At 38.4% G+C, this 27,193-nt stretch overlaps 1 protein-coding gene across 2 annotated transcripts; it reads left to right on the top strand.

The window, feature by feature from the left end:
* Positions 1-2,768: 2,768 nt before the first annotated feature.
* Positions 2,769-26,884, top strand: LOC137389841 (sorting nexin-2-like). 2 transcript variants are annotated; one of them, XM_068075974.1, is made up of 12 exons: positions 2,769-2,881; positions 8,240-8,342; positions 8,726-8,868; positions 18,067-18,171; positions 19,374-19,515; positions 21,053-21,131; positions 21,481-21,673; positions 22,846-22,939; positions 23,612-23,817; positions 24,341-24,484; positions 26,110-26,262; positions 26,552-26,884. In XM_068075974.1, exons 1-12 carry the CDS (start codon positions 2,777-2,779, stop codon positions 26,600-26,602), a joined length of 1,518 nt encoding a protein of 505 aa, XP_067932075.1. In that variant the 5' UTR covers positions 2,769-2,776; the 3' UTR covers positions 26,603-26,884. The 2 variants fall into 2 exon arrangements, with proteins under 2 accessions (XP_067932075.1, XP_067932074.1); XM_068075973.1 differs by having other exon boundaries at positions 8,654-8,868.
* Positions 26,885-27,193: the final 309 nt, after the last annotated feature.

The following is a 27,193-nucleotide window of genomic DNA, read 5'->3' as shown; positions in this document are numbered from 1 at the left end:
TGAAATTGCTCCCTCTTTCAGTCGATCATTTCGACAATGACTGTCTTTATTACTGACTTTCAATGAACTCTGTTTTCGCTTTCTTGGAAATGTTGTTTGTGTCTAGTTCCTTCAACTTCATGTTACAGTTAGCTACATCTTTGTATCTCAGTTTGAATCTTTCCTTAATTTTTCTTTCCTTCATCGAGTTGTGAATATAATAATTGGCTTGGTAATCGCTCATGATCCATCTTGTGCATATTTCCCAGCCATCTTAGGCCTTTTTCTATCAAAATGTCCGCCATGGATGGGAGGCCAGCCCAGCTTGATTTCGGTGTTTTTGGCTTTATCTTTCCAAATGAGATTTATTATGCTGCGTATTTGTCTCAACCTGACTGGAAGCAGTCTATTCGCTTGCACTTAGTATACTTTTTTGGCCCCAGCTCCATATAATAAAGCTGCTAGGGCTACAGCTCTATATACCTTACACTTAGCTCAGATGGTTACATGCTTGTTTCTCCACAAGCAATTCTGAAGTTTTCCAGAGGAAGCAATGGCAGTTCCAATTCTGTGATTATATTTTTTACCAATTTTGGCATAGTGAGCGGCTTGTTGTCTATCAGGATAATTGTAGGAGCTTGTGGTGGATGCAGAAGCTTTACAGGTTGATACAGACATTGTTTTCGTTATGTTTATTTTTAGGCTGAATTGTGATGCAGCTCTGGCAAATTGATCTATAAACAGCTGCAGGTCCTCAGATGAGTGGGCAACCAGAGCGCGTTTATCCGCAAACAGCATCTCTTTGACAAAGAACTTGGTTGTATATGATTTGGATTTGAACTGAGAAACTCCGAAGAGATTGGCATTAAGTTTTGTTTGAATGTAGACTCTTTCGCTGTTGACTTTAAAAGCAACTTCAAGCATAGCACCAAGCTAAAGTGAGAAAATAGTTGGTGCCAAGACCACAGCCTTGTTTGACACCATTTTTTACAAAAAACTTCTCTGACGCATGATTCCCTTGATCCACTTGAGTCTTCATTCCGTCATGCACAAATCTTATCAGGTTTATCCGTATTATAACCATGTCAGTGCAGCCTAACTTTTCAGAACTATCCAAAGACTGTCTTAAGATCGTGTTATGGGTGAATGTGGAGAAATTATGTTATGCATAACTAATCCGAATCCACACACAACATCAGTATTGAATTTGCTTTGTCATTTCATTCTATTTTGAATATGTTCAGTTTGTGTACTTTTGCTTTGTCATGTGGGAACTAATTTGATTATTACTGGTTCAGGTACAAGTGGAGGTGTTAAGCTATTGTAAGCAATACTAATATTTACCAGTAAAAATTACTTCTTTATTCTGTAAGTCCAACAATTAAAACACACAACAAAATTTTAAACAATAGTATTAATGACAAAAGGTTAAAATAGCCAATTAAAGTTACACCTTTACTCGAACGGTCATCCATGTTTGCTTGCTCGGTTCGTATGGCTGCAAGTTTCAACAGTCAAACGAGAGTCATGGCAGTCCTTATATATAGAGGCTCAGTAGTCGGGATAGGGAGGTAAAAAAGGATCAGCCGATAATAGAGAAGTAGGCTTTATAGGTAGAGAAAGAGAGAGGGAGGCTCCAGAAGCGGAGGGAAGAGAGAGGGACTCTCCAGAAGCAGAGGAACGCGCCTCAGCAGACAGAGGGAGCCTCAGCAGGCAGAGGGAGTCTCAGCAGGCAGAGGGAGCCTCAGCAGGTCCTTGAGAAGGAGAGATAGATAGTTCGATCGTCAGATAGAGTCTGAGTCGTTGGAGCTGTTCTCTTTTATAGATGTCTATGTTAGCCTGTGAGAAGGTGTACAGGTGATCAGGCTCTGTTGTTTATGTTGCATTGAGTTAGCAATTGAGTGAACTTGTCTTAAGTACGTCATGAGAGTATAGTGATTGGAAATGATGACTAACTCCGACTGTCTTGGTCGTGTCTGGTACAGGTCTGATATCTTTTAATGATTTTCTGGCATGTCAATTGATGTCTCCTTCCTCATGGGCTACTTCCACAGGAGGTTTCTAAGATGCTTGTAAATGAGTATATGATGACTGTTTTTATTGCTGGTCCTCTAATGTATTAGGTGTCATGTTCATTGTAATATTAAGTATGTCTCCGGTGTTCAGGCATTTCTCCATTATGCTCTCTGCTTTTGCTAATACTTCTATACAACAACTGCATTAAAGGCCTTGATGAAGTCAATGAAAACAGTGTACAAAGACATGTTTTGTTTTAGACATTTGTCCTGTACTTGCTGGATAGTACTATATAGATCAATAGAATGCCTTTCGTAAAATGATACTGTAAGCCAGTGTCAATTGATGAAAATGGCAGTCGGTAAAGCTAAAAAATAAATTACAAGTACTCGTTTTTCTTTTCCTCAAAAGGTTTCATTTGACACAAACTCTTGCATTCATATAGCTAAACAGAAGCTTATTTATAATTACGGCGCTAGGCAATCAATTTTATGATAGAGCAAGTACTTGTATTTCGCTCTTATATTAGTTGTCTAACCTTCGTTTATATTTGTCTAGATTCGGACCAACCTCTGTCGAGATTGGTACTTGTCTAGGTTCGAACTTGTCGATGTAGGGACTGTTTCCCGTTTTGAAGCTTCGGTCTTAACCCAATAGCAACATCAGAATCTTTCTGTGAGCCAATGAAAACGCAAACAAGTTCCAAGAAATAACCCGATCCACAGACGGGTTTGGGCTTTGAAATTGTCAAAGAAAATTAGTTTGATCACGTGAACACACGATGGCGGAAGAAAGAGTTCCTCCCCCACTAGATGAAGATATAGATTTGTTTGATGACGAGGACGATGACGAGGATGATATGTTCAAAAGTGCTATTGCAGATCCGGTAATGGTTTGCTGATGTGCTACTGTTTTTTTAAATGACTGACTGTGCATTCAAGTGTCTTACGTCTTCTATGCTGCGACACACGTTTCTCCATTATGGATTTGATTGAGTTCACATCATACTCATTAACTCGTTACTCGTAAGTTAGCAAGGGAAATATGTAATGAGGAATGATTTTTGTAATGAATTTAAAATGGCTATAGTTACTCCCATAATTTCAATTGGTGTGATGTTTTATCTATTTCAATTTTGACAAGGAGTGCAGGCAGTGTACGAAACAAGGGTTACAAAAATACGGTAATATGATAGGAGACGATTAAAAGAGCTTTTCAGCGGAGTTTCAAAGCATTGTTCAATTATGACAACGATCCTGTGCGTTCTGTTAACCCTTCCAGCCATAATTATTATCCAGTTGACCGGCTGCCAGGCCTAATTAATTTTTCACATTCGTAATAAATTTAATAAAGTGAGTTGGATTACATTGAACATAAATATCTTGCATTCAAGTAATTGGAAATGGTTGTTGGCAACTAATTGGTAACATTTGTAGCTGCAATTTGATACCAATATATGCACATCAGGTTAATCTATATGGGATGTTATTGATCAAATTCAAATTTATATATTTGTTGAAAATCAAAAAGTTTGGTTGCCACTACCAGTTAATTTTTTGGTTGATCACATTTCAATAATACTGTATATTAGAATGACAGGAAAATGTGTTAGAAAGGTGCAAAAAGAATTTAGAGTTTCAACTACTAGAGCTGAAGTTCTCAGCCTATACGCAATATCATAGCATAATATAACTTCCGATCCATAGTTTAATCGACTGGTATATTTTGTCTATAACTATATATCATAGTTACATTCTATATAGACAGCATTTACATTCTAATGACTGTTAAAAACAATTATTACAATTATGATAATGAGACGCACGAGATGCAAACAACTTGAGAGTACAAAATTTATATCATCTAGAAATGTATGAAAATGCGTAAAAATAATGTCTGTCAAAAAAGTATAACAAGAATGTGTATCAATTGAAGTATAAAATGCATGTTCGTAAACTATAACTATCATTGTTGTTGATAATCACTGACAGGTGTAGATGCTCTGGGCATATCATCATTGCCACTAATAAGAGAAACATCACCTAAATTTTCACCCTCACCTACAAGTAGTTGCATAACGATAATAAAAATTAATATATAAAAACGTCATAATTTTCTTGCTTCCAAACTTCTTGCACAACAATATCCAGAAGTAAATGCTCTTACTATGTCATTTGTATCTACTAAAATTGTGAGAAGATTTATCAGCTGAATTTTTTTTCAAAATAAATAAAAATTATAATTCAGTAATTCTGCTCAAGTACACTTGAAACTTACCTTGTGCTGCAAGGTAAACTATCATTTTGTTGTTGTGAATCACTTTCACTGCTAAATTCTTTACCTGAACTTATAACAACGTTAGATTGACTCACAAATCTAGCCGCGGCTTTCAGTAAACATATTCAAAATGGCGACCTCCAGAGTTGAAAAAATTGAAATGTATCACAGGATTGGCCTGGTGAAATGTTTTTATCCAACCACATTTCTGGTATCATCAGACTGTTATCTTTCAAAATAAAGCTCTAAAAATGATATACATGAAAATAGTATCAATAAAATTACCAAGTTTGTGTCCCGATATAGTTGGGCTTTGGCCCAAGTGAACACAATTTCTCTCAGAATAGTCGGAATGAGAAGTGAAATGGTCAAATAAGAGTAAAGTAGAACAGTGCATCTCATTAGGGCTGTTACAATATGCTGCGTCGCATTGTATAGTCAGTCACAATGGCCAGTAACAAAAGTGTTTTAGTTAATTTTTTCTATATTATGTTATAGAGATAAATAAATGACTACAAAGTTTATTTTGTGGTGTAACAGTGCAATACTTGTTGGTTGTTTAGTTGAGAGAGATGAGGAGAGGCCTTTGTTTGCTTTGTTTGCACCTAACTGTGTACTAACTGCAAGTTAATCTCTATGAAGTCCTGTGACTTGCATAACTTTCTGCAACTGCTCTTACCTCCAGACATCAATTTAGCTTGAGCTCCAGCAATTCAGCTCATACCACATCCTTTCTTTTTGGACTATGCCAGATCCATCAAGCAGCTCATTACCTATAAAACTAATGTATGGTTACTTCTTAATAATCTTTCAAGATACCTACTTTTTTATTCACATTACTCATCTGAATTACTTGTATGATTTATCGACTCTTAACTTCTGTTTTCCTCGTATCTGTGGGCAACCTCTCTAAAGCGTCTTTGGACCTGCTATCATTGTTGGAGTCCAAGCTTAGCTGCAAGTCACTGATTGTCACACTTTTCTCACACCCATACTTACTGTCACTACCACCGCCACCAGGAGGTTAAAGCTGCTTTTTTGGGTCATTGCAATTCTTCAGCGGCGAATGCTGTCTATTCTGTCTTTATCTCACTATCCTTGAAAAATATGAATCTGATGGAAATTCTACGGATAATCACCTTCTTGGTCATGCTTGACCATCCAATGGGGTGTTACTACAGACTTAGGTGTTGTAGGCCCAGATATACTTATACTATCTCTGCAACCTCCTCCAACTGGTCAATAGCTGTTTTAAATACCTCACCGGCTTTTAATGCTGTAACTGCTGGCTGCTGTTTTAACTTCCTAATTCCAATCTTAAACATTTTTGATTTTTTAAGTTTTTCGAAGACTATCCCTATCTATCATTCCATCGTCAAGAACCTCCATTGAAAATAACCTGACTTTTTTTTGCAAATTTCCTTACTTTCGTCTTCTACCACCCCAGTATAATTCTCTTCAACAACAGTTCCTTCAGGCCTTTTTTATGTCGTGTGAACTGTGCAGCCTCACCTTCTCTTTTTCTAAACAATTCATTTACAACATTTCCACAGTTCTTTTGAGAACAATTGATCACCACGTGATAGCCTTAGCCACAGCAGTGACAAAATAATCCATGAAGGTCCTTCCTCCAATGACTGATCTCGCTAGACCTACATACATTCGCAGAGCAATTTACAGCTACATGATTGCATCTAGTTTTACAGACCGTGCACCACAATATACCTTCCTTATCACACATCTTAAGCTTTTTTGTGTCTCTCTCTGTCAGATGACCAGCTTTTCTTCGCTACTGCTTTATAGGAGAGCAGCAATGATACAGTAGTGGAAAAGGTGGTAGGAGAAACAGTAAAGTCATGGAAAGCTATGGATAGTAAAAGGCAGCAATCACCTCTCCGTGTTTCCATGACCTTTAGCCATCATGCTATTTCCACTTGTTTTGACTAAAACATAAGTTAGCTCAGCTGCAGTCGATTTTTAAGAAAGTAATTTAACTGGTTCAATATTTAAGTTAGCTTTAAACAACTCTGACACTGCGTGTAAGTTATTCTTAACCTCGCTAAACCCTTTTAACAGGGTCAAGCTTGCTTTCGCATAATGCACTAATAACAACCCATAATTCCAATTGCTTCAACTCAGTTACACCCAACAAGTTCCTCCCTATTTCTTTTGTCACTCAGTTTTTATAAACCTGCATTACTTTCAAATTACCTTCAAATCACTACCATCAGGACCTGCTAAAATGGCTCAAGGATGACTTCTTTAAATGCAACTCAAATCTTTCGGTAGTATTGTCAGTCAAAGCTTCTGCCTCTGTATGAAATGTAAATTCAACGTATTTTCTTGTTTAAACATATTTGTTTGTAACTGGAAGATCTAGTACTTCTGCCAGTATTGTATCCTCGCTGTCATTATGGTTTGCACGTCTAGAAAATGCATTGTTACCATTTCTATAATGACTGTGCTTCTGCTCATCTCTATTTACATCTCAGATCTCGCACTAACTTTTCCTTTCGTCACTAGGTTTGTCCTTTACTCTTGCATCAATCCATGTCGTAATTCATGATCTCCTAATTCTTTTTGTTGTACCACTAGAGCCAGCTCTATTCATGTACCTATCCATACTACTGATTTGAGTTTTACTGTGTTTTTCCCTACTCCCCTCTACTACAAAATCTGTCATGAATGCCATCGGAGTTACCACTTTTTCTACGGCTGCTTTCATGGCTCCTACAGTGTTTGTCTTTGTTGCTGTCATGCCCTTTGCTATAATTCTTGTCTTGATACCCATTCTTGTAATTTTGGGATGCATGAAATGCATTTAATATGAGGGCAACTCGTTTCATGGTCTCTACATTTGTGATCCGATCAGACTCTTTCCTTCGTACCCTTACTATACTTTGTACTCCTTGTCCTGTATCTGAAAGTATTTCTCTCATCACTATCATCGCTATAAATTCTGTTGTCCTGGACTTGCCCTTGGAAGACATCACTTTTTAGAACCATATTCTCTGTTGCCGCTTATACTGGACTACTGCCCATCATCTTTTTCTATCTTCTTTAGGCACAAGGCTACTTCTCTTGTCTTACTAACAGATGATGCACTCCCTTTTAACCACAAAATGCCCTTAACAACTACCTGTGTCATAAGTTTGTCAAAGCTGGAATAATTAATTTTAAGAATTTATATAACTGAAGTTCATTAAGTTTGGCTTACTTTTAATTTTTTATCATCAATATTTTTTACACTTTTAATTTGTGTGAGTACAATCCTTATTGCTTTATTTACATTGAAAAGGTATTGCAACGCCGCTATTGCAACAAATACATGACATTTAGTTTTCTGATTTTTATATCTTGTTTGTCATCATATCCAAAGGTTCATTTGTTATTAAAACTTATTTATGATGTCACAATAGATGTCACAAATAGATTATAAATACAAAATGTAAGCGAAGGTCACCTCATCCTTATAAGTTATCACAATTCAGTGTGAATAATATTTTATGTAAAAATGCAATTCATGGGGAGAAAGTTGATTTTCATGTTTTGTTGGATGAATCGGCAATGAGAAAATTTGCTGGAGTACCAATATTGCAAGCCACACTCTTTTACACATTTTAAACAACTTAAAGATTTCTAAAACAATAGAACTATTCATAGAGGTCAGTTCTTAGTAAAATGCCCCTACAAAAAATGGTAAACAATTCCCATATCCTAGCAAGTTGAGTCTAAACACTGGTGTAGGGCTCTCAGGCTCTAGCAAGTTGAGTCTAAGCAATGGTATAGGGCTCTCAGGCTTTAGCAAGTTGAGTCTAAGCAATGGTGTAAGGTTCTCAGGCTCTAGCAGATTGGGTCTAAACACTCTCCTTTTTATGGTAATCTTTAATTGTGGTCTTTGTTTATTTTGAGCATAAAAACTGGTTGATAAAAGTTGTCTCATATATTGTTTGCTGTTTCTTTGTAGATTTCTGAAGATAACTCGACACCTATGAGTCTAGATAGTAATCCTGCAAAAATATCCGATGACAAAAATAACAAAGAATCAAATAATGACCCCTCAACACAAAGTAAGGCCATGTATGCTTGCCCTTCTATTTTCTAACTCAATTCGCCTTTTACTGAACATCCGGATTGTAAACAAGTTTATGCCTTTTATTAAAAACTTCATTATTGAGCCGCATAAAACTGTGTATATAACTAAATATCGCTTGAGTCTTATGGCTTGTGAAATATTGTAAAGTAATTGTGAATGCAAAATGAATAATACTTTGCATATAGTAGTGCTAGCTGTAGTTTTTTATGTATGTAAAGAATGGCAATTGGAAAGCCTTTTGTCTTCCATACGTGTTAATTCAGGTGAAATGCATGATGTTTTTAGCTGATGCAGCAAAAATGGATGCGGATTCAAGTTCTGAGAGGAAGGAGAAGAGTAATGTTTCATCTGTTCCAGAACCAACAAAAGACCAAACAGAGTCATTGGAGGAGGAAGAAGATTTATTTGCTTCTTCATCCGATTTGCCTGTAAAGACTGAAGCGGCTGCAGCAGATTCCTTCAAGCCAACATCATCTCCTAAACTTGAACGGCTAGACCAGGTTAATGATACGGATGATACGGCTTGTAGCAGTCAATGTTTTTTATGTACCTACTATAAAAAGCGTCATGGCGCTCTATATGAGCCCTTATAGTGGCAATGTATTAAAGGTGACATTCAAATAGAGTATGCCACTTCATTTTGTGACTAGCTCGTCAGAATTTTGGGAAGATTAATTGAACCTTTTTACAAGCAAAGTAATGCTAATGTCGCCTATATTTTGCACTTTCCGTCGGGTGGAGTGATGTTATTGTCGTTGGCGGGATCATTTTCAGATACGTCAAAGTATCAGTCCGAGTTAAACAATCAACTACTTTGAGTAAAACATTAGATGGATACAGTTATTTATTAGTTCGATGGTATCGCTTTCAGAGTTTAAAAAAAAAGCTGTTAAGCTTTGAAGTTAGAAAATGGACTTTGATACGCCATAACAATGGCTGCTATTACACCGTACGGTGTTCCCGAAGAGTATTCTTATCATTAATCGAAATGCGTTAGTCTTTCGGTAAAATTGTAAACCACATCATAGATGAATCTGACGACAATGAATCGGATTTAGACCTTAGTGGCTTTGATGGGAGTGTAGTTCTGATGATTGTGACGATCGATCTTCCCAGGTACGCCGTCACTAAAATCATGGCAATCACTACAGCAACAACGAAGGTACTAATTGTTATTGATGTAACCAAGTCATTATTAGCACCATTTTGTGGACACTTTTCTGCTGATCACTTTCTATTATGGTTTCATAAAGATCAAACATAGTGAATCTCAAAGTGGCGGTGTGGTGACTGATTGCCGAGATCGATAGAGAAGCCAACCCCGAGGCGACTGACGCCAGAACCAGGCTGAGCCCCGACTCGACAGACGACACAGCTCCCGGTAATACTTTCGGTCGACCGAGGGTCAACTGCCGAGTCAACCATGCTACCGAGAGATGTAGCCAAGCAACCAGCAGGAGCTATAACAAATGCTGCAGAAGCAATGAAGAGCAGGGCACCTGGAAGTCTCACCCTGTGCAGTTACTTATGTTTATTGCATAATTAACTGTACTAAAATATATTTGCTGAGAAATGTATATATTCATTTGCCATCCACTCGAGTGATTTGTGTCCTTTTGGAGCAAGTAGAAGAACTTGGTTGGTTCTTTTATACTGGTGGCAGCGGTGGGATTGCAGATCTCGGACTCCACAGGAAGCAGTGGACCTCTGGATGCTCTAACCGAGGCTATCTTAGTGATAGCAAGGGGAGAATAAAAGTTAACTAAAATACATCTCGTTGTCTTTCAAAACACTCCAGTGAAAATGAGTGCTCCAAGGGAGACCACCTCCTGATCACAGAGAGCCTTTGGAGGTTTGAGAGATACTCTCGTAAGGGTTGGCACCAGGATGGCTACCAGGCAAACACGGATTGAGGTACAGATCGTTTGGTTGAGGTGCTGGAGTGGATGATGATGGTGCCCCGGGCTTCAGCTCACCGGTTAAAATCACCTCAGTACTCCAGCTCAGGAGACGTGGAGGACTTCATCAGATGATACCAAGACGTGGTAGAAGCAAATGTATGGATGGAAGCCACCAGCCTACTCTATCTTCGAGAGGCTCTGTGGTAGGAGGCAGAGAACAGTGGTCAAGCCGACTGAGTGGAAGCCCTCTTTGACGCATTAACAGCTCAGTTCGGTCTCTCCGCAGGCTCGGTGCTAACTGAGTACCCTAAGGAGAGCCATAGCCACTACCCTTCAGGAACACACAGCCATCTGGATTGACTAGTTTGGGTGGAACGGCTGGTCCGAGTGGCCAACAAGGACTTGCTGGCACCCTATCGAGCGGACATGGCCAAGGGGCTGTTTTGCAGCACCTTAAACAACTCGAGCCTTCAACGCCACTTATTGACGGTGCCAACAACAGTTGACCAATGCAGTCTGAGCTGGCACAGAGTTTCTCCAGGTCGAACCTGGAGGACACCATCGACAGCCGTCTGGTTCGTGGACGAGGAACAGGTGGAGAGGACTGCAGTAATGCAGTACCAGACCCGTAGCCAGCTGGTTCTACTTGTACAGCAGCTGATGAAGCAGGCTCGAAATTACAGGAAGAAAAAGACAGGCCTAGAGAGGCCACAGCGAAGAAACTCCTCCAATGCTGGAAGTGTGGAGGCCAGGGACAAACCCACAAGAACTGCCAAAGCCACAGAACCAGGGAAATGGCAAAGGCCTGCAACAGCAATGCCAAATATTAGTTGCACTAAGGCCCCAAACCGATCCAAACCCCTCAAAAGATGTTCCGACCTGCTGGTCGGAGACATCCTGCCAGGAGGACCTCCAGCTCAAAAGAGCCCGGTGAGTAATGGAGAGACTCCACGGAGGTCTGCCTCCACCAGACAAGATGGTGGCAAAAGAGCTTTCGGCCGTAGCTTTCCGGAATTATTATGAGTCCTTGGAGAAGCTGGAGTCCGGATACTTAAAGGTCGAGAAAACACGACCTGAGCCAGAGCAAGTTACCCCAAGCTGCGCTGCCAGGAGTACACTCGTAAATCAGCCCGAAGGACCTTGTCCGGTGCACAGTCGGAAGTCTGCCTTAAAAGCAGCTGGGCCGACTTGCCTTATGCCTCACTTCCGGGTTAAACCATCACACCAGGAACCTGCTCCAAGAATGTTTTCCCTCAAGGTCACATTCAGAACTGAGGTTAAAGGATTTCGGCCAGTGCATGGTTAGAAGCCTGCCTTGAAAGCAGCATGGCCAATTTGCTTTACGCCTCCTTTCGAACTCAACTGACACCCCAAAAGAGTGACCTGGCACAATCAGTAGTGTCCAGCCTCAGAGATCTTCAAGGCAAGGATGGTACCAAACCAATCAAGGCACAGGCTGTGGACCAACTCAACTCTATAAGCTATATTCTCTCTGGAAAGCTAGAAGGACATTCCATCCAGTTCCTGATCGAGACCTGGTGTACCACAAACTTGCTGAGCAAGCAAGTGCTCGACAAGCTCCCTCAAAGCACAAGGATTTGCTTGAGGAGAGTAAAAGTCACACTCTCGCGGCTGATAGAGCCCTACTGCTATTCTACGGAGTCATATGTCTACCCATACGGCTCAGGGGCTGAAGACCAAAGAGGTTTTTGTGGTGAGGCATATTAGCGATGACGCCATTCCAGAAATACCCTTTTTGGTGACACAACAGTGTGCTATGGAGTTTCACAGTTTCATGGAGTTCATGGTTGCACCACCTGATCTTTACGAATAGACATGGGTGTCTGCTCCTTGGCAAGGTGCAGGTGATGAGAGGCATGGTTATGCCAGCCCAAACAGAGATGGCTGTTCCATGGCGAGTCACCACTCGGATCTACTACCTGTTGGGGCTGATAGAGGGTAGCCCGGGAGGTCGGCCGCTGGCTAGCAGCTTGAACCGGCCTGTGCCGAAGGTAAGCATAGTCACGTGGTACCTGAACCTCACGAATCAGCTCCTATATTTCTGAGTCAGCGTCACAGTTGGCACATACGGGAGTAAAGGACCACCTGGTTGACAACGAACCACCCTTTTCGGGTTTTACAACTCGGAGTTTAAAAATGCCAGAGGTAGAGAGGGACAACTTACCTTGAGGACCTGTTTTTAACAGTCAAGTAGAATTGCACGGAGTTTGGGCAAGCCGAGCGGTTAGTAAAGTTAGCACTGGTGAGGGAGATGGCGGACGGATCAGGGTTAAACACTCTATTCCACTGAAGGAGGGGACCTGACCAATCTGGCAGCCTCCACATTGGCTCGAATCAGAGATGGAAGCTCAGGCATAGTGGCAAGATCAGGACTTCCTCAGCAAAGGTGCTTTGAGCTCCCTGGTGGTGTTGGTCCCGCAGAAGATTGGAAAATAGCACTTTGGTGGGGACTACCATCCGCTGAATGAAGTCACTGAACAGTACGTGTATTCCCTTTCCCGGATTGATGACAGCCTTGATGCTCTTTTCGGCTGCCGATTCTTCGACACACCGGACCTGGTCAGTGGCCACTGGCAAGTGCCCTTGAATACTGATGCACAAGAAAAGTTGGTGTTTGCTACTCATTCTAGGAAGTGGAAGGTTTTGCCTTTTGAACTCAACTTGACACTGGCCACCTTCCTGAGGTTGATGGAGCGCATGTTGCATCATTGGAAGACAGCCATCAATAGTGAGAATTAGCCCTGAAGACTGTCAGGCTGATGCGAACCAAGAAGCTGCAAGGAAATGACCGAATCTTTGCCGAGGCAGAGGTCCGTTGTCTGGAGTATGACGCCTGGCAGCACCAGCACTGGTCCCAGCTAATCTCTCCTCTCGACCCTGAGTAGGTTGCCCCCAGGGTTTCACTGAGATAGACTGGTGGTCGATCCTGAAGACCAGAGCCAGATCAGATAGAGAAGCCGACTCCAAGGTGACTGATGCCACGAACGAATTAAGCCCCAACTCGGCCGACAACACGGCCCCTGATAATACTTCCTGTCGGCCAAAATTCAGCTGCCGAGTCGATCACGCTACAAAGGGGCGAAGCCAAGCAATCAGCAGGAGCTGTAAAAGATATCGCAGAAACGACAAAGAGCAGAGCGCCTGGAAATCTCACCCTGTGCGGTGATTTATGTTTATTGCTTATTTAACTGTACCGTTACATATTTGCTGAGAAATATCTAAATTAATTTGCCTTGCACTCAAGTGGTTTGTTTCCTTGTGGAGCAAGTAGAGAAGCTCAGTTGGTTTCTTTACAATGGTTTAATAGAGGTGGCATTCAATTAAAATGTGGCCCGGGTTTTTTAACCTTCTACCCTCCTATAGTGGCATTCTATTAGAGGTGGCATTTAAATAAAAAGTGGCGTTCAAATAGAGGCTTTATGGTATATACCAGTTACTACTAGCATCTCTTTACACCTGTATAATGTAGTTCTTACTAATATCTTCATATACTGTAAAACCTCATTGAATGCCACCTCTATTTGAACGCCGCCTTTAATTGACTGCCACTCTGAGACAAGGGTTGAAAAATAGAGCACCACTCTCTAATTGAACGCCATTTCCATTTGACCGCCACTTTGACATTATTTGATCTTTAAGAGCTCATAATATCAATTAATCAGTGAAAAAGTGCTCACAAATGAAATTAATAATAAATCGTTTACATCAATAACAATCAATTCGATTGTTATCCAATTCTAAAGCTTTTCGTTTTTTGGTCAAAACTTTGAAAGCAACACCATAGAAATAATTAATAGCTGCCTTAGGCTATTAGTAGTTTTTTGTTTAACATGGTAGCGATACTTCTAAGTACATGTACATATATATATATATATATATATATATATATATATATATATATATATATATATAAAAGCGGTTTACATTTACAATGGTAGATGAACAACTAGTTTTAGGGTGAGGTTGCATTTAGCGAGCAAAACCTTTACGCGTTGCGCTTGTGCTAAATGCAACGCGTAAAAGTATTGCTCTGCCAAAAAATTGTTTAGGCGCTAATATTGGCTAGTTCAGCAGTGCAAAAAAAGAGTTGAGGTCAGAAGATATTGTGGGAGGTATTGGACAACCAGAAGAAGCTTGTTCTATCAAAAGCAACAATCAGAATGCAGATAACCGAGCAAATGATGCAAATACAGTCAAACATGGATAACTCGGCCACGGATAGCTCGAAAACATGGTTAATTCGAACGGTTTCTTTGGTCCGTTCCCACGTAATGGTAAATTGCTATAGATAACTCGAACTTAACATTGATAATTCGAACAGTTTTTGTGCCAAAGGAACCAACTTAAAACAAACCGAAGTTGGTTTTAATCCGAAGGAATTTACATTAGTCACGGAGCTACGACTACTCTGCCTTCCTAGCGAGGAAAGCTCTCTCTATATGTGTATAGTGTATATATATTTCCCCCGTACCGTATAATGGAACTGATTAAGAAACCGTATAAAACCTGATTAATGGGGTCGCTAACGCGTCGGCTAAGTTACGGCCAAACTAAAAACGTTAAAAAGTATTAGCGATAAAAATTTAATAAAGATCGACACAACAAGCAAAATGCATATTGTAAGAGTGATTATAATTACGTGGATATATAAAGAAAAAATGTCAAAAATATATTCGTGGCCCGGCGTCCGCTATACCAAACATCCGCTTTGCAATGGCCTCACGAAAACAAGGAAAACCGTGGAAACCTTTTGAAAAACTTAAAATAATCGAGCAAATTGAAGCAGGACAAAAGTCATCTGCAATATCAAAAAGAGAAAATCTTCCAAGAAGTACATTGTCAACGTGGATTAAACAGAAAGAAAGAATAAGATCGTTATGTGACCAAAGTTCATCAAGGTTAAGAGATCGTTCAACGTCGCACGATGATTTGGATGGTGTGTTATTGACTTGGTTTAGACAAATGCGTGGTAAAGGCGTACCTATCGATGGGCCAATTTTATTAGAAAAGGCTAACAAGTTTTTACAGGATTTAGGGAAAGATACTATTGTTTCTCGCGGTTGGATCGACAGGTGGAAGAAAAGGCATTCTATTGGCGGTCAGAGAGTTGTTGGAGAGTCAGCTGCAGTTAATGTTGGAGAGGTGGAAAAATGGAAGGAAGAGGTGCTAACTCCATTACTTCAAACGTATACTTATGATGACATATTCAATATGGACGAAACCGGGTTGTTTTACAAGCTCATGGTTGACAAAACGTTGCACTTTAAAGGGGAGAAGTGTAGTGGAGGGAAGCTGTCAAAAGAAAGACTGACTGTGGCACTTTGTGCTAACATGTCGGGCACCGAGAAGGAAGTTCCTATTGTAATAGGAAAGTTTGGAAAGCCCCGCTGTTTCAAAAATGTTACTAACCTTCCATGTCAGTATTACCACAACAAGAAGGCTTGGATGGTGAGTGACATCTTTCAAGCATGGGTAAGAGATTTTGATCGGAGGATGACCAGAAAAAACAGAAAAGTGCTTCTCATCATTGACAACTGTCCATCACACCCAACTATGAATAGGCTTATGTCAATCAGGCTTTTATTCACACCACCCAATACCACAAGTGTGCTGCAACCTATGGACCAAGGAATTATTCGAAATTTCAAATCTTACTATCGTCAGCAAGTTTTGCAATTTACCGTTGATTACATTGACACTCATGGAAAGAAGCCAGATGCATCTATTAATGTTTTACAAGCTATACGCTGGGTGCACAAAGCATGGCACTGTGTCACGAAAGAAACCATAGCTCGCTGTTTTCACCACGGGCTTGGTCATACCAACCTTGATCAAACAGATGTGACTTCAACTGTTGATGATAACGAAGAAGGTGACACTGTGAGAAATCTAAATCTGCTACTACATACCATAGATCCTACATCAAATGTGACAGCAAGTAGGTAATCTTGAAATAGCCTATGCTGTTAAATTATCATGAATTCGACCCAATAAAGGGCTACATTTATGACCGTCAATAGTGCCTAACAAATGTTTTAAACGTAGTGTTACTTTCCCTTAAAATAGAGTTTTGTTTTGCAGATGAGCTTTTAGCGGTTGATGCAGACGTCACTGTTGCTGAGCATTTGAGTGATGCGGAAATTGTGCAGTCTGTGACATCTTGGGGTACTCTGGATGATTCTGATGGAGAAGATGAGGCTGAGATTGTTGAACCTAATCCACCTACCATGGCTGATGCAAACAACGCTTTAGATGTCCTCAGACGTTTTATAGATACGAGAGAGGTCAAGGACTATAATAACTGCTTAAAAGCTATATCTACACTCAGTTACACTGTTGATTTTTCTCAACAAAACATCTTTTCACAGACTACACTCAATAAGTTTTTTAAATGAAACAACTGATCAGATGTAAAGCATGCGTTTTTGCATTGGTCGTAAATGTGTACTCGTGTGAAGTTTTAAAAATTATCTGAAAATTTAAATATTTTTCTATCAGCTGAGATTTGCTTGTAGTTTTAGGTGATGTGACTGCCAGGATGTTTTAAAATTAAAATTGGCAAAATTGATCTCTGTTAAAACACTCAGAGGAAAATGATGGGTCTTTTTTCTGAGTGTTTTAACGGCGATCAAGTTTTGCCAATTTTAATCTGAAAACGTCATGGCAGTACATCACCTAAAACAACAAACAAATCTCAAGTGATAGAAAAATATTTATACTTCCTGATAAATACTTTTGAAACTTTACATGAGAGGCCCTATAACTTGCAACAAGCAATCTATGATTTCGCTTTATACATATTTTGTATATGTACGTTTATCTTCTGTTAAATACATGCACTTGTGACAGTGCTCTGATAACTTGAACGCTCTGATAACTCAAACACTTTTGCTCGGTCCCGTGAAGTTTGAGTTATCCATGTTTGACTGTATATTTGTTTTAGAAACGTTAATTTTTGTTTGTGCATGTAATATAAGTATGGTTGTTTTATGTCACTTGTTCATGGATATACACATTTGTAGCATTTGACCGATTGTTATTATATAACTTATAAATTTGCAGATTTATAGCATATTATTTAATAGCATCCTTGCAGTTACCTTAACACGGCTTACAATGGATCAATGCTCACAACTTCTTTTCTATTGCACGTAAAAAGCTAGTTTTAGCTGCAAACTGTAGCAAACATATCAGTAAGTGCAATGAGCTTTTATTCAACATTGTCAACTATAGATATAAAATAAAAATATGCCTTCAAGTTTAGAATGAAATAAAAAATTGAAAGCTCTAACAAATTGCAAAGCAAGGCACAGGCTATAACATCATCGAAGATTAATTGCAAACAATAGGTAACAACCGGTAGAGATATTTCTCGGCTTCCCAATGCATATCTTATTTAGAGATCTTTGACAAGTTAGCGGTAAGTTAGCAGATTTATTGCATCCAAAAGGTTTAACATAGCTCCACCGGAAAAAGAAGGCAAAATATAGGTGACGTTCGCTTCACCCGAAAAAGAGCTAAATTTCTCTTCCCAAATATCGGACGAGCCATTTGAAAAATGCAACGCCAGCCTCTATTTGAACACCACCTCCAATTGACCACCACTAAAGAGGAAGGGTTGAAGATTAGAGTGTCATGGCATTCAATTAGAGGTTTTACGGTACTTGTATAATGTAATTACTACTAACATCTCTATATGTTTGAGCTAAGTCATTTATGCCTCCTTAACTGTCTATCTTGTCATTCTGTCTTCATACAGAACTCTCATGCTTTCAGGTGGTGGAAGAGAGCGATAATTTTAATATTGAAATTACAGTAACCAATCCAACGAAAGTCGGAGATGGAATGAATGCCTACATGGTATACCAAGTGAATACACTGGTCAGTATTATAGTAAATACAGTGCACCTTTAGGATTCGATTTTAGATTGTTCCTGAGTTGGCATTGTATGGGGAAAAATCGTATGGAAGGGTATAGATACCATAGTAATTATATAATGCAAACATCACCTGGTAAAAATCATCAAAATTTTATCCGAGTACTGTACATATTAAAAATTGGTAACAAAATAGTATGTTAACCTTAATAACTATAGTTACCAATGCTAACTTTAGTATAATTGGCGTATTTATTGCTTATGATCCTCATTAAAATGTAGAGAGTTTTTATTTTTGAGACAGACGTAGGTATGACATAAACTTTGAATGGTTTAAATAAGTTTAGCTTACTAAACATACGCTGGAAGGTAAGTTTTAGTATATATTTATAACTATTTTACTGAATTTCAATTTTTTATCACTAAAATTTTATTACCTATTAGTTTCTGGCTTCGTTTTCACTATAATGTTAGCTGATGTCATTAAAACATTTTTCAACCTAATTTGGCCAGAAAGCCCGCACGATGCTATTTTTGTAATGAAGTGGATTTTCGTTGGCAGGTTAAGGGAAGTTGTCTGACCACTGACCTTCTGTTTGATAGGATTGCAACTCGAACTTTGCTTCTGGTTTTAAAGGGAAAATATTACCGTTTTACGCAGTGAGAATTGCTTAATTGAGAGAAGTTGGTCATCGTGTTTCCTTCAGGCATTGTGAAAATGTTTTCGGCAAACAGCATTTCGGCGTCTTTGTTATTTAAGCATACCGACTGCTAAATTTGAACTCCAGCGAAAATTTTGTTGAACTTGTATGGTGAAATAAGATTTGTATGGTGAGGGGAAAAATCATGTTCCACATCGTAAGGTGGAAAAATCGTATATCAGGGTAATCGTATCCTGAGGGTGCACTGTACCTATATTGTATACCAAGTGAATACACTGGTCAGTATTATAGTAAATACCTATATTGTATACCAAGTGAATACACTGGTCAGTGTTATAGTAAATGCCCACGTACATAGTATACCAAGTGAATACACTGGTCAGTGTTATAGTAAATGCCCACGTACATAATATACCAAGTGAATACACTGGTTCTTATCATTCTGCGATTAGCATCATCTCAGATTGTGTGTCTGATGAGCTGAATTTCCTTCTATTCATCTCATCATGCTATTAATATTTGGTGATTCTCTGGATTTTTGCAGACAAACATTCCAGCATTTGGGAAGTCTCAGTTTTCGGTGAAACGGCGATTTAGTGATTTTCTAGGCCTTCATGACAAGCTCATTGCTAAGCATAAAGCAAATGGTGTGATAGTGCCAAAAGCTCCAGAAAAAAGTACTATGGGTGAGATGCACTTAAAATACCATCTTCAGGGACTAATGTAGCAGCTTAAAAGGGTTTTAGTTCCATATACTCTCATACGCATTGACTCTTATACTGTTATACATATAGACTCTTATACTGTTATACATATAGACTCTTATACTGCTATACACATAGACTCTTATACTGTTATACACATAGACTCTTATACTGTTATACACATAGACTCTTATACTGTTATACACATAGACTCTTATACTGTTATACACATAGACTCTTACACTGTTATACACATAGACTCTTATACTGTTATACTCATAGACTCTCATACTGTTATACACATAGACTCTTATACTGTTATACACATAGACTCTTATACTGTTATACATATAGACTCTTATACTGTTATAATCATAGACTCTTGTAGTGTTATACACATAGACTCTTATACTGTTATACTCATAGACTCTTATACTGTTATACACATAGACTCTTATACTGCTATACACATAGACTCTTATACTGTTATACACATATACTCTTATACTATTATACACATAGACTCTTATACTGTTATACACATAGACTCTTATACTGTTATACACATAGACTCTTATACTGTTATACACATAGACTCTTATACTGTTATACTCATAGACTCTTATACTGTTATACACATAGACTCTTATACTGTTATACACATAGACTCTTATACTGTTATACACATAGACTCTTATACTGTTATACACATAGACTCTTATACTGTTATACACATAGACTCTTATACTGTTATACACATAGACTCTTATACTGTTATACACATAGACTCTTATACTATTATACACATAGACTCTTATACTGTTATACACATAGACTCTTATACTGCTATACACATAGACTCTTATACTGTTATACATATAGACTCTTATACTGTTATACACATAGACTCTTATACTGTTATACATATAGACTCTTATACTGCTATACACATAGACTCTTATACTGTTATACACATAGACTCTTATACTGTTATACATATAGACTCTTATACTGTTATACATATAGACTCTTATACTGTTATACTCATAGACTCTTATACTGTTATACACATAGACTCTTATACTGTTATACTCATAGACTCTTATACTGTTATACTTATAGACTCTTATACTGTTATACACATAGACTCTTATACTGTTTTACACATAGACTCTTATACTGTTATACACGTAGACTCTTATACTGTTATACATATAGACTCTTATACTGTTATACACATAGACTCTTATACTGTTATACACATAGACTCTTATACTGTTATACTCATAAACTCTTATACTGTTATACACATAGACTCTTATACTGTTATACTAATAGACTCTTATACTGTTATACATATAGACTTGTATACTGTTATACTCATAGACTCTTATACTGTTATACTCATAGACTCTTATACTGTTATACACGTAGACTTTTATACTTATACACATAAACTCTTATACTGTTATACACATAGACTTTTATACTTATACACTTTGACATTGTTTCATTTTAGGCATGGCAAAAGTTAAAATGTCGAAGGAAGAATCCAGCTCGCAGGATTTTGTGGAAAAGAGAAGAGCTGCTTTGGAAAGGCAAGTTTGATTATTCGTTTTTTAACAAAAGTATTGCACCCGCTATTGGAATTATTCAAAACTGACTGTCAAGCGGGCAAAAATTGGTTATTTACTTTCTGAGGTATTCAAAGCTGATCTTTGTTACCGTACTATATACCATTGTTTTAGGTGGCTGGCAGAGTTCTACATGATTTTTTATGTAGAATGGTATTGATCGCTGGTTAGAAGGCCACCAGGCAACTATTATAAACCCTCAAGACTTTTATGTCAGCTTTCATTTTTCTCTGACAGTCAAGCATAATAGACCAAAGGTAATGTTTTGTTGGGCATGTTGCTTTCCCTCCAAGCATTTAGTTTGTGTGATCAGGTACATGAACCGGACTGTGGCTCATCCAACGCTCAGGATGGATCCAGATGTGCGAGACTATCTTACGCTAGATACCGATTTACCCAAGTCCTCAGCAACCTCGGCACTCAGTACAGCTGGGGTTCTTAGACTTTTTGGTAAAATGGGTGATGCAGTGACAAAACTTTCATCATCAATGACGGAGACGGATCAAGTGAGCCATATTTTTTCATTATTCATCATAAGTGGTTAAAAGGCACCCCTGCTCTCTCCTTTAACTTTTACACCTGGTCTCTCTGTTAGAAGGTACACCTGACCTCACTATTAGAAGCCACACGCGGTCCCTTGTTTGAAAGATGCACCTGGTTCCTATGTTGGAAGACATACATGGTCTCTCTGTTAAAAGGATATCTAGTCCTTTTATGTCTGAAAATTTAAGCAAAACTATTTGACCGCTGCTAAGCTAGTTGTAACTGGATTAGAGATCCATGATTTCTCATAAGTAGAGACAGTCTGCAAGTTGATACAGTTTGTAAGTGAAGACAGTTTGTAAGTAGAGACAGCTTGTAAGTGAAGACAGTTTGTAAGTGACGACAGTTTGTAAGTAGTAGAGACAGCTTGTAAGTAGAGACAGTTTGTCAGTAGAGACAGTTTGTCAGTAGAGACAGTTTGTCACTAGAGACAGTTTGTCACTAGAGACAGTTTGTCACTAGAGACAGTTTGTCACTAGAGACAGTTTGTCACTAGAGACAGTTTGTCACTAAAGATAGTCTGTCAGTAGAGACAGTTTGTCAGTAGAGACAGTTTGTCAGTAGAGACAGTTTGTCAGTAGAGACAGTTTGACAGTAGAGACAGTTTGTCAGTAGAGACAGATTGTCAGTAGAGACAGTTTGTCAGTAGAGACAGTTTGACAGTAGAGACAGTTTGTCAGTAGAGACAGTTTGACAGTAGAGACAGTTTGTCAGTAGAGACAGTTTGACAGTAGAGACAGTTTGGCAGTAGAGACAGTTTGTCAGTAGATACAGTTTGTTAGTGGAGACAGTTTGTAAGAGGCAGCTGTAAGTACCGACAACTTGTAATTGGAGGCAGTTTGCATAGAGAGAGTTTGTAAGTAGAGGTAGCTTGTAAGTAGGGACAGCTTGTAAGTAAAAACGGCTTGTAAGAGGCAGCTGTAAGTAGCGACAGCTTGTAATTAGAGAAAGTTTGTAAGTAAAAGCAGTTTGTAAGTGGATGCAGTGTTTAGCGTATTATCTTCGGTAGTTCTTAGGAAAGGAGAAACTCGTGTGGTCATGAGACACAGCGTAGTTCGGATATTTCTAAATGGAGTTCTGCAATATATAATTGGTACCATTCTTTCTGCAACTGTTTGCATTGTTCTTTTTGAAGTGGTTTGAAGAAAAGATTCTGCAAATTGAAAACATGGAAATACAAATTAAAAAACTTCACGAAAGTTCGGAAATGCTTGTGATCAGGAGACACGGTTAGTGGACCTTGTCTTAGACTATCAACTCTTGATATCTTGTCATACATATGTCTAACAGACTGTGCTGTCTAGCATATTGCTCTTTATAATAATAGATGTCAACCCACTGTTATATATACATGTACTTTAGACTATCAACTAGTAAAACGTCATTATCTTAACCTCAAGTTGGCTGATCATAACACATCATTATATATCCTTCATGTTAACAGATCATAGCCCGTTGTTATATGTCCCTCACCTTAACAGATCCTATCACACTGTTATATATCTTTTATCTTAACAGATTATAGCACATTTACTACATAAAGAGGAAATAATAGGTTTTTCCAACTCGACAAGATAGTTCCCTATACTCACCACCTAAATAGTCAATGTTCAACTGTACTTAAAACTGTTCTTGAACAGTGTTCTTGGTAAACAATCAGTTAATACCACGTTATGTGTCTGACAACTAAAAGTATAATTTGCCTGAACTTTAGTGATTTTGTGTAAATAATACTCTGGTGCACTACATTACGCTAACAGACAGTTTCACCAGAACATGGTTCATAAGCAATTTTAATAAAAGTCATCTCCTTACACATAGGAGTGCTAGTTTTCACATGAACCGTTATGTCTTTGTCTATTTATTGTATCATTTTAGCTGTGCCATATTGTATTTGACAGTCAGCGCACAAAACGCTACACTGCTAGCCAAGGCACTTGCATCAGTTGCGGGTTGCGACGAACACACCAACCTCTCCCAGGTTATGGCTAAGCTGGCGCAGCTTGAGGAAAACCTTCAGCAGATCACCGAGGAACAGGCTGACTCGGACTTCTTTACTTTCAGTGAACTGCTCAAGGATTACATCGGACAGATCAGCGCTGTTAAGGTATCAATTATGGTGTATCCTGTTGTACAGTGAACTACTCAGGGATTACTTCGGACAGATCAGTGCTGTTAAGGTATCAATTATAGTGTATCCTGTTGTACAGTGAACTACTCAGGGATTACATCGGACAGATCAGTGCTATTAAGGTATCAATTATAGTGTATCCTGTTGTACAGTGAACTACTCAAGGATTACATCGGACAGATCAGTGCTATTAAGGTATCAATTATAGTGTATCCTGTTGTACAGTGAACTACTCAAGGATTACATCGGACAGATCAGTGCTATTAAGGTATCAATTATAGTGTATCCTGTTGTACCGTGAACTACTCAGGGATTACATCGGGCAGATCAGTGCTATTAAGGTATCGATTATAGTGTATCCTGCTGTATTGGCATCTCACGTAAGCCTGGTCGTATCGACGCGATGTCTGTGTATGTTGTAATTTGTATGTGAAGGTGGTTTTATTGTTTTTATGTCTGACATTTGAAATGTTTTTAGCTGTTGTAATTTATGTGTTAGGATGTGTTTGCTGAGAGAATTAAAATGCATAAAGCTTGGAAAGAGGCTGAGGCAATGCTTACGAAGAAGCGAGAGGCCAAGGTTAAACTCGAGTTAGCCAACAAGAGAGAAAAGATTCCCCAAGCTGATAAGGAAGTTCAGGAGGTGAGCTCTAGTTTTTCATATAGAATCTGAGAAGATGTTTACCTGTCTATGTATCTGGTATGGTTTACCTGTCTATGTATCTGGTATGGTTTACCTGTCTATGTATCTGGTATGATAGTTTACCTGTCTATGTATCTGGTATGATAGTTTACCTGTCAGTGTATCTGGTATGGTTTACCTGTCTATGTATCTGGTATGATAGTTTTTCTGTCTGTGTATCTGGTATGATAGTTTACCTGTCTATGTATCTGGTTTGATAGTTTTTCTGTCTATGTATCTAGTATGATAGCTTACCTGTCTGTGTATCTGGTATGGTAGTTTACCTGTCTATTTATCTGGTATGGTTTACCTGTCTATGTATCTGGTATGATAGTTTTTCTGTCTGTGTATTTGGTATGATAGTTTACCTGTCTATGTATCTAGTATGATAGTTTACCTGTCAGTGTATCTGGTATGATTTACCTGTCTATGTATCTGGTATGGTTTACCTGTCTATGTATCTGGTATGATAGTTTACCTGTCAGTGTATCTGGTATGGTTTACCTGTCAGTGTATCTGGTATGGTTTACCTGTCAATGTATCTGGTATGATAGTTTTTCTGTCTGTGTATTTGGTATGATAGTTTACCTGTCTATGTATCTAGTATGATAGTTTACCTGTCAGTGTATCTGGTATGGTTTACCTGTCAATGTATCTGGTATGATAGTTTTTCTGTCTGTGTATTTGGTATGATAGTTTACCTGTCTATGTGTCTAGTATGATAGCTTACCTGTCTGTGTATCTGGTATGGTAGTTTACCTGTCTATTTATCTGGTATGATAGTTTACCTTTCTATGTATCTGGTATGATAGTTTACCAGTCTATGTATCTGGTATAATAGTTTACCTGTCTGTGTATCTGGTATGATAGTTTACCTGTCTGTGCGTCTGGTATGATAGTTTACCAGTCTATGTATCTGGTATGATAGTTTACCTGTCTATGTATCTGGTGTGATAGTCTATCTGTTTTAGTTTTTCCTGTTTCATTTCGTAGGCAGAGGGTTGACTGTGCATGCGTGTGAACTCTTTTCTCGGCTGTTTTTTGAGATTGATTTACAATTTCAATTACTTGAAGTTTAATTTAAAAGCTCTATAGAAATTCATTTTGCAAGGCTTTGCTTTTGAGTTATACTTGGGGTCAGTTAAATGTGTGGTCAGTTAAATGTGTGGTCAGTTAAACTTGTCGTAAATTAAACTTGTCGTAAGTTACACTTCAGGTAAGTTAAACTTAGGTAAGTTACACTTCAGGTAAGTTAAACTTAGGTAAGTTACACTTCAGGTAAGTTAAACTTAGGTAAGTTAAACTTCTGGTAAGTTAAACTTCTGGTAAGTTAAACTTCCGGTAAGTTAAGCGTGTAAAGATAGATTGGCAAAGTACCATAGAAGTGATTTATTTGATATTGAGGTAAGTCTTTCAATGTGGTAAGAGATCAATTTTTTTTTAAATCAATCATTTTTATCAGTTCCATTCTTTCCCAGTAAGGCCATATTTTTATCAGGCTGTTCTTCAATAATTATCAATCAATTTTGCCAGCTGGTTCATTCCTTCCTATCTGCTCTGGCATTTTATCTCTGCTTGATGTTTAGTGGGAGTCTACTGTCGACAAGAATGAGCAATCATTCAATAAGATTAGCTCGGCTTTGAAGAAAGAAATGGCTGGCTTCGACAAGAAAAGGTGCAAAGATTTTAAAGCCAATCTTGTGAATTATTTGGAAAAGCTTCTGAACAACGAGGAGCAGGTCAGTACAATTCACGCAACAAATTGACGCGCAACAGCAGGTGTGTTCTAGTTGTCAGCGACACACAATAGCTGGTGTATTCTTACTGCCAGTGATTGACACACAATAGCTGGTGTATTCTAAGGTTAGGTTTTTTGTCTTTTCACTCTGTCGTACTCAGAATAATCTTAAAAAGCTAAATTATGTCCCAGAGGAACGTATAGTTTAGTAATAGTGACATTGAGCAGAGACCGTACAACCAATTTAGTTCATTAAGAAACCTTATCAATTACATACATATCTCTTACAGTTGATAGCACACTGGGAAAAGTTTCTACCTGAGGCAAGATCTATCTCCTAGACAGTCATTCCACAGATTGAGTTTTGGGCTGTTCGTTGTTTGTACGCTTTTCATTACTTGGCCAATAATTGCATACCATTTTTTCATTGGCATAATTTTCATGATCATTTAGGTTTTTCGGATACTGAGTATAGTTTGTATTTCTGGCACAGTTGCATTTGAATTCTCATCTGTGCGGGCTCTTACACAAGCTGATAATTAGTTATTTACTAACAATCTTATCTTTGTTTGTTTATCACAAAATGGTCACTATAATATAATTATGTTGATTATTTATCAGGACTACACTTTTCATTATTTTTCACAGCAATTATTTTTGGTCATTTCATTTTTGGCCTGTGTTGGCTAGTATTGTTACCAGCACATTTCAAGATTAGTTCAACTGCTCAGTAGCTTTATAATCTACAGCCCGGAGCCAGGTACTCGATAGAATGGTTGAAATAAGATATGATCATTCAGTAAATCAATATGTCAGTCAGTAGTCGTAAGAATGCTCTAAGTGTGTGTTGCTTCACGGTTTAGCCATGCAATAGCACTATAAGGTGGTCTAATATAAGGGCTGCCTCTTTGGTGAGTCAGCAGGCACTCAAT

This window comes from Watersipora subatra, chromosome 3 (assembly GCF_963576615.1).
Source record: "Watersipora subatra chromosome 3, tzWatSuba1.1, whole genome shotgun sequence".
Taxonomy (NCBI): domain Eukaryota; kingdom Metazoa; phylum Bryozoa; class Gymnolaemata; order Cheilostomatida; family Watersiporidae; genus Watersipora; species Watersipora subatra.
The sequence above is the reverse complement of the archived record's forward strand: the minus strand, read 5'-3'. Positions and strand labels throughout refer to the sequence as shown.